The sequence below is a fragment of the Mesocricetus auratus genome, unplaced genomic scaffold (genome assembly GCF_017639785.1).
Source record: "Mesocricetus auratus isolate SY011 unplaced genomic scaffold, BCM_Maur_2.0 Super-Scaffold_100019, whole genome shotgun sequence".
Taxonomy (NCBI): domain Eukaryota; kingdom Metazoa; phylum Chordata; class Mammalia; order Rodentia; family Cricetidae; genus Mesocricetus; species Mesocricetus auratus.
In genome coordinates this window covers 23,367,489-23,379,609 of record NW_024429200.1, presented here as the reverse complement: position 1 = coordinate 23,379,609, position 12,121 = coordinate 23,367,489, and the positions used below count along the sequence as shown (strand labels likewise).

Sequence of the window (12,121 nt, the reverse complement as noted above, 5' to 3'; positions counted from 1 at the left end):
AGTGACGCAAGGAGACCCTGTCTGAAATAAGAAAAGTTCAAACTCCAGATCCCAGCCCAGAGTCTGATGACAGTGTTAACTGAGAATATGCATCTTAGCACTCTTGTCCTTAGAAAAATCCTCTTGCCATGGTACTCGTGCTGAGATCTTCTGAAAACTAAGAACTGTAACTATTTCAGTTTGGGATATTAGATTAAAAAGTCAAGATTTGGTTGTCTAGGTGTATTTTCTAAATCAAAGTGGCTCTAGCAACATTTCTGGCAGTATTCTCCTGAAAAATAGAACCAAGGGAATGTATGTCTTATAGAAGAGTGCTTATTAGACCAGCTTATACATAGGGACTGGGTAGTCTAGCATCAACCACCTGCCAACTAGACATACTTATTGATCTCCCTCAGCACCAAATTCTAAGAAATTAGGTGCATATTCACTTTACATGATTTTATATAGGTATGAAAACTGAATTGTCTAAAGTAAAAGACAAAATAAAATGATAACATAAGAGTGATTTGCTCCAGAATTAGATAGTCTACACCTTCAGAACCAATTATCCTCAAACTTAGTAATGTAGAGCAACAGACATCCATCACTTTGCCCTTTCTGAGTAGTGGGAATGAAACTGTCACTTCTCTGAGTGGTTGTTCAGGGCCTCTCACAAGGTGCAATGTAGCCGTCAGGATAGAATCCCCTCAAAGCCAAGGTAGGGAATGGTACCACATCCAGACTGTTCCTCATGGCTGGTAACTAATCCATTTCTTTCAAGCTGTTGGACTGAGGACTTCAGTGTCTCAATATTTGATAGCCAGAGGCTGCCTGTAGTTCTTGTCCATGCCTTCCTCTTCTAAGGGAATCCAATCATGGCAGTTAACTTCCAGCAGAGCAAGGCAGAGAGCAAGAAACACACCCAGTGAGATGTTGCCGTGTTTCTTAAACACATCTTCAAAATCACACCCTTCACTTTTGAAGGACAATCATGAGTTCTAACCACCAAATCAAGCAGAAGGCATGGAAAGAATGTTAGTAGCTGGATAGGGATCCTTGAGACCCATTTTAGATACCATTATATTTAAATTTCATTTTTATAGCTGAAAAACACATTGTACTGCTCCATTCATAGTTAATTTATCATTCTGATATTAATGTAAAGTAAACATTTCCTGAATTAGGTTTGGCTGCATTCTGTGGGAAATTCTTGCAATGTGGGAAGGTTGAAGCCAGACATGGAACATGTTTCTAAATGTGTACTACCGACAAATAAGTGTGTTCTAGGAATGAAACCTCGATCTGTGGATTAAAATAATGTCATGTTCAGGCCACATAGGAAAAGCCACGTGGTCAATGTTGCTGGCATTGCTTCCACAGCTGGTCAGTGGCAAAAGGAGCAATATTTCCATCCCCTTTCTTTTACTCATCCACATACTATTCTAAGCAGCATGAAACCCCGTCTTTTTTTATGAAGGAAGATAAAGTTTTCCTAGAGGCTGGAAATATGGCTCAGCAGTTGAGAGTGCTCACTGTTCTCAGGACCAGACTTAGCTTCCCGTCATTCATACTGGGTAGCTCAAAACCACCTGTACCTTCAACTTCAGGGAATCTGATGCCCTGTCCTGGCTTCTTCCAGTACCTGTACACATGTCCAAAACTAGCGCGCACGCACACACACACACACACACACACACACACACACACACACACACACACACACAAATGAATAAAAAGTAAAACTTAAAAAGAAAAGCTTTCTTGAAATTTCCAACCAAGAGACTAACTTAAATCTTATTGGTTAGAACTGAGTCACATGTACTTTCTCAACAAACCACAAACCTCTCACCAAGAAGACTAACATGATAATCCCACATATAAACTAACCGTGACACATCTCTGAGATCAGAAGACCCTTCCAGTTACCTAAGTGGCGAGAACTCTTCTGGGACTATAGTGTGGTTGTGTTGAACAGGCAACAGACAGCTCTTCAGCAAACATCCTAGTAACTGTTGTGTGATAGGTTCTACACATACATTTTGATCATGTTAGTAATGTTCTAATAGATATTTCTTATAGTCTTTTTTTTAACTACTTTGTTGAGCATGGTGGTAGTGGCACATGCCTTTAATCCCACCACTTGAGAGGCAGAGGCAGGCAGATCTGTGTGAGTTTGAGACCAGTCTGGTTTATAGAGCAAGTTCCAGGACAGGCTCCAAAGCTACAGTGAAATCCTGCCTTAAAAAAACCAAACAAATAAATGAATAAATAAATAAATAAATAAATTCCTTTATTGAATATCTGGGGGGTTCACATTATGTACCTCAATTCTGTTCACCTCACACTCCCTATATCCCCCTCATCCCTGCTGTGCTCCCCACAAAAGAAAACAAAGTAAGCAGCAAAGGTAAGAACAAAAAATACCCAACAAACCAAAACAGAACAATATTTCTTATATTCTAATATAATCAGAGTTTCCACTAACAGTACAAAAATGTATCTTCCTCCACTAAAACAAAATGTGAAAACATTATTGTGCATATTACCACAAAGGTACTCAAATTTTCCTTGACTACTTCTTAATCAGAAAACAGTGATTCATATTTTGAGACAGAAAAAAACTTGACTATGTTTCCTGAATCCTGTGTACATATAAACTGCCTCTAATATATTACCTTAAGACACATTTAACAGGACAGGATCTTCTGAGATTTATTGCATTGGCCAAACATTATCAAAACATATCAAGACGGATTGCTTTTTTTGACATCTGTTGCTAGATTTTGTTATTTTCAGAAACAGCTGACTCTGTGCAAAGGTATTTTAGCATCATTTATAAAACTCTAGTAATATAAACTGTTGCCTCCTGAGAAAGCATCCATTGAGACACAGGAATATTGCCGAATCACATCTGAACCCTAAACCTTTGGTCTGTAGGTCTGCATAATGATTATTACCAAAATGGCAACATGTTCCTTGGATTGCAGAACAGAAAAGCAATTCTTCGGTGGAATAATGGAGCTTCATCTGAGGCATCCCATTCTAAAACCCACAGGGTGCTCACACCACTTGGGTTTGTTATCTTGTGTCATCTTTTGAGAAAAGCCAATTTCTAATCCCTATGCCATTTTAAATCTGAGTAAGCAGACCAAGTATTGTTCTTGGCCAACAGCATTAAACAGAACAGGGCTCACTAACTGTCACCTACTCAATGGCAGAGCAAAATTCCACATCAACCAAGGTACAGCCACAATGGAGAGTGACAAGTGGGATAAGCCCCTTGGGAAGCAGAACTCAAGAGTGGCTGTTTTGATGGAAGGTTAATCAGTCAAATGCTTTATGTAAACAGTGACCCCCCCCCCAAGCCTCTGGAGAACAAGACAATGTTTAAATTCAAATAGAAGACCAGAAGTTGCTCTTGTTGGTCACAAAGCACAACCAATGACTGGTGATGGCATGGAGTGGTAGAAGACGCCAGGAAAGTTCCTGAGACTGAGTTCCAACCCTGTGTCTGTCATTTGATGAGTAGATAGATAAGTCTTGATCTAGTCAAGGCAGTGGTGGCCATTGATTCCTGGGTTTTAAATGGGACTGCCAATTCTTTAAGATTCTTTGATTTACATTTCTATGAATCTACAAAATAGATTGGTTGGTGTGGAAATTTGCCCTGCACTGATTAGACTACTGTTCATTTAGCAGAACTATGTTTACCTCAGTGAACTTTGAATGCAAGTCAAAATAGACACTAAAGATGGTTTTGTTGAGTATTCCCTGTGGCTTCGTGGTTCAAAGTGCTTGGTATACAATGATGAACATAAGAGTTTAGACTCCAGCACCTGCCACACACAGAAATGCACACCCAGCTGAACAGACACATAGGCACATACAAGCGCACTCACGCGCGTGCGCCCACACACACACAAACTTTTAAAGAAAGTTTTCTTCACCCTGGCAGAAGTATGAAAATGTCATGAGCACAGAATTAAGAGGGCATCTCTCTAAAATGCATGCAGAGACACTGCCAAGTCACAGTCTTAGATGGTAAGGGGAGATGTGTGGTTACCTAGAGATAGAATAGGTATGTGTAAAAAGGGGAGTTGTGTGGGGCCTCTGACTGTTTGTATACTTGAGAATTGTGAAATTGGCATTCTAATTTCAGTTTTTCTACCTGTCCACTTGGGACCATGAGATTGACTGCCTCGTTTTTAATCATTTGGTGCCTCAGTTTCCATATCTACAATTTAGCTTGACAGTCCCTGGCTGAATTCCCAGGACTGTGAGAACATACTGCTCAGAGCAATATAAATAACATCAGTTCACACAACTCAAAATATCCCTGTTACCAGACGTCTTAACTTAAAGTGGTAATGTTAGCAAGAGCCATTCCTTCAACAAGCACAGTGTGAGCACTTCTGGTGCCTGTCTACCGGGCAAAGATTAACCACCAAGACTAGTGTAAGAGTTTGCATTCCCACAATGCAGAAGTCAAAGGAGTGTAGACCCGAAATGTGATGCATTCTAGCTTTGCTCTCCAGCGTCTCGGCAACTTGGGGCAATTTATTAACTTCCCTCAAGGTCCTCATGAGGACATCTCAGAGGCTTGGAAGGAAGGTGATCACAAATACAGGTTAGTCCTTTTGAGCCAGGCGTAGGTGGCGAATTCACATCTTTCACGGGCTGCGTCAGCCACACCTGCTTATCTACTAAAAGCGCAGTCAGCAGACCCAGGAGCCTGTCGGGTCTCTTGCTTCTTAGCACTTGCAGCATTTCAGGGCTTTGAACTCACAGTGAGCTGTTGGGTATTGATACAGAAATGGATGCAGAGAGGAGAAGGCGGCCCTCTGGTCTTAGTGCTTCATCAGCTGGCCTTACTTCTGCCCCCAGCTACACCAAATTTACCTACACTATTTTATTCTTCTAAGCCACCATACATTCTTAAGACTAAATTAGCAGCATGACTATATCTATGTAATTTTGTTCCAAAAAGTTTGTGTGCCAAATTCTCTAGGGTATTTGAATATTGTACTCAAGTCCTGTTTTTGGAAGGCACTGAAAAATGTTTCAAAAGTACCTAAAAGGAGAAAAAAGAATTTCTAATATGCTTGCTGAAAAAGTATACACTAGACCATACACATCCATGCTGTACCACTGCCCATGACGTCATGCTAGGGGAAGGGTAAGTGTGGCAAGATTCCACAGCTACTCACATGGTTTTTCATTACTGTGAAATACCCTGCATTTTCAAAAAGTACTTTTTTTTGTAAAGTGACTCAGTATTTAAGGAAATACTAACTTCTTTTAGAATAGACTTGAACCTCAAACCAACCTCTTGCTCACCTGGGCATTTCATTGTCATTTCTGGGGTAATAGGTAACACAGGCCCCTTTTATAAAAGCAACGGACCTTTGCCTTTGTGTCCTGAAACAGGTGTGCACTCCCAGGATATTGGCAAACCGCCATTCTTTAGCCTTTGATCCCAGATCTAAACTTTCCTGAAAATTTTGCAGTTTTGACATTTCAGTTTTACTTACAAAATAACAGCATCTTTTAAAAGTAAAGAAAAAGGAACATATTTTAGTTGAATCGAAGGAAAATCGTCAGTTCTCATAATTATAGATGAATATGTAACATATTCAAGTATTGATCTGATTTGCCTTGTATTTCCTGTGAGTAGTGTGTATGTGCGTACATTCACCTGTGTGTGTGTGTGTGTGTGTGTGTGTGTGTATGTGTAGTGTTTATGATAAAGGACATATCAAGTGTTTCTCCAAAGTCATCCATCTTTTTTTTTTATTAAGGACAAAGTCGCTCACTGGTCAAGAACTTCACAATTAGATGAGGCCGACTGGCCTGCTGAGCCTATGTGTGTTTTGGTTTTTTTTTTTAAAAGTTTGGGTTCTGGACCAAATTGATGTCCTCGTGCTTGTGGCTGAGCCATATTCCTGACTTCTTACAAGCCATGAAAAAACACACGTGAATGCTTACCTCTGAGTCTAGTCCTAAATGTGCTGAGGAAAAGCACAATTACTATTTACAAAATTGTAGCTGAACTATTTTTGCATATTATACTATTAGGACATTGGGCAACAGAGCAAGAAACAGAATGTTCTGGAAAATAAACTTTAAAGCTGGTAAGCATAGTGTACTTTTTCCAAAAGACATTTCGTGTGTTAAATCAAAGGTGACTCTTTGGCACTGCGCAGCAGCCAGAAGTAACCCAAGTTCTAGCCTTGACACTGCGCTCTGGTGGCTGCAGGAATAGCCAAGAGTTTGTGTGAATTTCCAACTAGCCCTGAGCCCTGCATACAGCAGCCACCAGGAAGCAGTAGCCCTGGAACTATCCAGTTTTCCTGATGACAAATTGTTTTTAGTCCTGTTCTTCATTTACTTTCTATAAAGTCTAAGGATTAGTTATGCAGTGAACAGGTACCTAGATGTGAATGCTATTGGAAAGGGGCCAAGATTGCACTAGCATCCTCCCATAGCTGTATGTCTGTCTTTAGAAAGTCACCGTGTGTCTCTTTTGTAAAGTGACAGAAACTTACTGTTCCAGGTAGCTTTGAAATCCTAGATCACCAATGCACAGAAGCATCTGGTGACTGAAGTGCTATGTGAGGGCAAACTAGATTGACTGCTTCCCAAGAACAATTTCTGAAGTAGTCATAATTCCTGGGCCATGGGTCGTTACCAAAACTGTATTCTCAGCTTGTCTAATTCCCAAGTGAGATCTCTCCTGCTAATTTAAAGTGGTTTTCTTTCTACTTTTCTCCTTGCTCTGATGCTACCTGTTTTCTCCCCAAAAGCCGGATCAGGAGTTCAAAGGTCATCCTTTTGTTTCTCTCTTTGAAGTCACCAAATCTTCCCATGATTTACAGAAATTATTTTCTTTTTTCTCTTTACTCTTTTCCTTGCACAGCTTCCCCCTCCTTTCTCCCCTATTTCTTTTTTCCTTTTATTTTCTTTCTATGACCACTTTCCCATCTTGACTATGCCGTCCTCACTTGGGCTCTGCCACAGTCTCCCTGCTGGTCTCCCTTCCCCTTTGTTCAGCATACACACACACATGCACACACACTCACACACATGCACACACAATGTACACATGCACACACACATGCACACACATGAACATACTCACACACTCACACACATGCACACACATGCACACACATGCACACACTCACACAATGCACACACGCACACACATGCACACAAACTCACACAATACACACTCACACAAGGCACACACATGCACACACTTGCACACATGCACACACTCATACACATGCATACACTCACACACAGGCACACACTCACATACATGCACACACACTCACACACTCACACAAACATGCACACATACTCACACATGCACACACACTGACATACATACATACACGCATACTCATATACACATATGTGTACACACACTCACACATATACACACACTGACATACATACACATATACTCATATACACATATGCATACATATACACTCATGCACATGCATATACATTGTCAAATTCATCCCAAGAAACCCTACGTGGCTGTGGCTGCACTTCCCTGCTCTAATATCTTCATAGACCCTCACTTCATGGAAAATACTTGGCATCATCCTCTTTCTGACGTGGTCACTCTAGTCTCCTCTGCTTGTGACACTCCCTGTCTTCATTCTTGCTTGCTCCTGAGTCTTGCCTCCCATCTCAATGCCTCAGCTCACCAGTGAGCAAATTTCCTGACACAATTCTGCTAATCCCGTTTGGCAAGCCATTAATGGATTCTACACTAACTAGTCCTCGGTGCTGTATGTAAGATTGTCCTTGAAGGCAGTAAAACCATGTCACATTCTTTACATTTGGCTGCTTTGTGTGTCCTTAGCCATATTTCTGTGTTTTACTTTAAAGCAAGAACGCTAAATGTATTCATTTGTTATCGAAGCAGTAGTTCTCAATCGTTGACACAGGAAAGAAACAGCTGGGGAATATGTTAAAATTCCTTTGGGCTCCACCCTAATCAGATCTGAGAGGCACCCACACATTCATGCTCCCAGTGAGTTCCAAGGAGGCAGATGCTATTGGCGACTGATATTGTCTGTCACAGGGCTGGAAAACACATCTTAGACAGTTGCATAAATCTCAAGTGGGTGTTCCTCTTTTCTTCTGTTCACACTCACATTCTGCACCTTCTTTCTTTCAGATCGACTTTGAAGATGTGATTGCAGAACCAGAAGGGACACACAGTTTTGACGGCATCTGGAAGGCCAGCTTTACCACCTTCACTGTGACAAAATATTGGTTTTACCGCTTGTTGTCCACCATCTTCGGCATCCCCATGGCCCTCATCTGGGGTATATACTTCGCCATTCTCTCTTTCCTGCACATCTGGGCAGTTGTACCGTGCATCAAGAGCTTCCTGATTGAGATCCAATGCATCAGCCGCGTTTATTCCATCTATGTCCACACCTTCTGTGATCCCCTCTTTGAAGCTATTGGCAAGATATTCAGCAGCATCCGTATCAACATGCAGAAAGAAATATGAGTGACATTTCAAGGATGGAAGCATTCCCAGTTCTTTTTTTTCCCTTATTATTTCCTTGGTGCCAACTTCAAGTTTCAAGTTGCTAGCACAGCAGCAATTTATGAATGGTTTGTCTTGGTCCAGAACAAAGAAGTCTTTCCGCTCAGTTTTCATTATGTACTACTTGTCTCTTTTGGGATACTGCATCTATTTTTGACAGTCTGAAATGTTTAAACCCATTGCTACCCTCTCTTTTATATGTGGACCATTGTTTTATTGGCTAAAATACAAACATATTGTTGAAAAAATAGGAAGAAATGAGGACCAACAACCTCATCTGCCCATTCTAAAATGGTGATGTTACAGAAAGGGAAGAATTCCAGGCTAAGGCCTCATGTTTAGGGACAAGTGGGCAGTTTTTAAACAGATACTTCCCCAACCATCTGAAGAGTTAGTGTTAACAATCACAATCTAGTGGGAGCTAGCGATCACTATCAAGTTGGAGACCATAATATCATGATACCAGTAATGTCTTATTCATTTTGACATTTTAACCTGTTATTTTGTGTGCCTGAATATTTGTTATACCTATACTAAGACCTGGGTGCCTTCTAATTTTTCTTCTCCAATAGGGTCTAACTCATCAACTTTCATTACTGCCAGTAGCTTTCCTAAAGAACAAAGCACAGAAAATCTGCTTGCTAGTTCTCCATACTGGCTTCTGACTCTGAGATACAGAATCTGTTGAAATTGATCTTGTGCTTGGTCATGTAGCATCTTTCTCTATGACAAGCCCGGTCAACATGAACCCAATGAAGTGATTTAAAGCAGACAAATGGGGCTGAGCTCTCTCTAGAGCTGGCAGAAGTGGGAGCCAGCTGTCCCTGCCTCTTGGAGACTGAATGTCTATTCAGCTTCCCTCATTTTCAAGAAAATCCCACTTTTCTGAATCTAAGCTACTCCCTTGCTGGAATGGTTTAGTGGCTCAATGCTGTGCTCCATTCTCAGCTGATCAGTGGGCTTCCAGGGAGGGCTGTCTCAGAAAGGAGGTCACCAAAATGAGACTGCCAAAGCTGTTGCAAGCATGACCCCTTCTATGCATAGCACTTGCAATAGCCGGTAATGCTGTGACACTTGATCCCTCCCCCTGCCACGAGCCTTTGGACTAATCCAAGCATCACTTTGTTAGGAGAGAAGGTGGGGGACGGGACAGTAACAAAAGCTTGAGGTAATGTTCTTGCTGGAATAAGTTCTAGTTCTTCTGAACCCAAACTGAGGAATTTCACCTGTATACCTGAGTCCTCCAGAAAACAGCCTACCTGAGACACCCAAAAACTGTTTATTATTTCCCCACTCATATTACAGCTCTGCCCTTGGGGGGATAAGTATATTTCTTAATTCCAGGCAGTCTTTTATTTTCATTTTCATACATTTATTGGAATTCTGCTTGACTTTCATTTCCTCTCTCATTTTTTCTGACACTTTAACTATGAACCTGCTACCTACTTTGATTATCAGTTTGCATTTTAAACAGACACTGGCATGGACACAGTTTGGCTGTTCAACTGTGTGCATAACTGAACATGTACTATACTGCATACTTTTAAAATGTAAAGATATTCTTTATCTTTATAGAAAGAGACTCACTTGGGAAATGGTTCTGTGATTCAGTCTGTAAACTGTGTGTCCCAAGACATGTCTGTTCTTCCTAGATGCTCAGTCTCATGTAAGTCAGTTGCTGGTTCAAAAGGTTATTGAATTTTATATGCTTACTGATATATTTTACACTTTTTTATGCTGCATGTCCTATAAAGATTTCAAATCTGCACAATAAAAATGTTTAACAGTTAAACAGGTATGCGTGTGTATGTGTGTGTTTGTATTTAGTAAGCATGTGTGTAAGTGTATTTGCATGTTTGTAATGTGTTTGGAGGTGGCAAACTTCTCAAATATTAAAAATTAATTTAAGTGAGATATTTCTACTAAAAGTCATTGCTATCCATGGACTACTTCAAATAATTTAGTTGCAATTTATAACTAAAAGCAAAAGCATTTTTAGCAATTCACACAATGATTTATTATCTGTTAACCTGTGTCCCAATAACTTTGTATAATAGATATTAATATTATCATCTTATTCCACCTAAATTTATATTGGGGCTTCTTTATTAAAGTTTTCCAAAGAAACAAATTCACAGGATAGATACATGATAAAGATGGAGATTGAGACAAAATCCAAGAAAAGAGTAGAGAATAAGAGATTATCAGAATGACTTGGCCCTGTGATTTTGGATACTGGCTACTTCTAGAAGGTGAGCCAGGATACTGGGGATCAATATGCTACTTTTCCAGTAATAACAGTGGGAGGAACGAATGTACCAGTTGGAAGGATCCAAGCAGTAGGACCTCTCTCTGTCTTGATGGAAGACCAGCTTCTTATTGTACTTCGACCTTCAGCAGACTGAATGAGGTCTATCCACGTGAATGAAGGTAGCTTGCTTTGTCCAGTCTAGCAAGTGAAACACAGCATCATTCAAACTGCTCTTGAAGGAACCACAGCATAATGTTTAACCAGAAATCTGGACAGCCTAAAGTCCAGTCAATTTGACAAATAAAATTAGCCAGCAGAATTTCCAAATTTAAATCTCTAAATTCTTTTAGCTGAGAAATTTCATAAGCATGACAGGGTTCTTCTCTTTGCTGAGAAAGCATGGAAAGTGCTTATCTGGTAACGCTGCCTGGAATATGAATTTACCCATCATTTTGTTTCCCCTACACACACCCTGATTATCACCACATGATCCAGGAAGAAGTGGGACTTCCACTTAAAGGAGATTGAGTCAGGCGTCCTTAGACAAGAATAAGTTATCCTTCTGTTTGTGATGTGGATGTCTGATTGTCTAGGTATGAACAAAATCACACTGTGACTTGGTTCATCCACATACATGAAACTGGTCCATCACTGGATACACAAACAAACGCATGGTTCTGGAAGACTTTGATTCCATATGGACAATAAATAGCTTCATATATCTCTGTACTGATTTTCCAACATTTTATCTTTCAAATTTTCCACATTTTGAGGAGATAGGAGTGACAAATGACACCCTTACTATAAAAAATGGGTAAAGCCACAAAAGCAAAGATTTACTTTATGAATATATCAAAAACATGCAAAAATTGCAAAGAGAACCAAAAACCATTTGCTTTATATATAAAATATGTAGTACATGGCATTATAATATACTTGAAATATAAATTCAATATATTTCCTCAATTAAGATAATGAATGTGATAATAAAAGTGCATAAATAATTTACACACATGATAATAATAAAATACAAAATTTACTGGACAAATTAAATTACTTGTGGGGTTTGTTGCTAATTTTGCTGGAAAAATAGAAAGGGGATATTTGATTAAAATATTTCATTATTTTTGATTCCTATCAGATACTTATCATTGAGTACATAAAGTATTTAAAACTAGATGAGTTGATAAAACTGTCCCCATTTCACATAAAATTTATACAGAGTGTACTGAGCTTTTATTACATAACCAAAGTAATGTAATATTACTCCTTCCCTGTGTGTCACCTACCAAACCTCTGTTCCCTTCACT

General features: G+C 39.8%; 1 protein-coding gene across 2 annotated transcripts in view; it reads left to right on the top strand.

Moving 5' to 3' along the window:
• Cav1 (caveolin 1) overlaps positions 1-10,352 on the top strand; it is a 31,358-nt gene extending 21,006 nt beyond the window's left edge. For both annotated transcript variants that reach the window (XM_005080934.4, XM_040728481.1), the window contains exon 3: positions 8,180-10,352. In XM_005080934.4, the coding sequence (XP_005080991.1) occupies positions 8,180-8,521 (342 nt within the window). In that variant the 3' untranslated portion in view covers positions 8,522-10,352. The remainder of the gene's footprint in view (positions 1-8,179) is intronic.
• Positions 10,353-12,121: the final 1,769 nt, after the last annotated feature.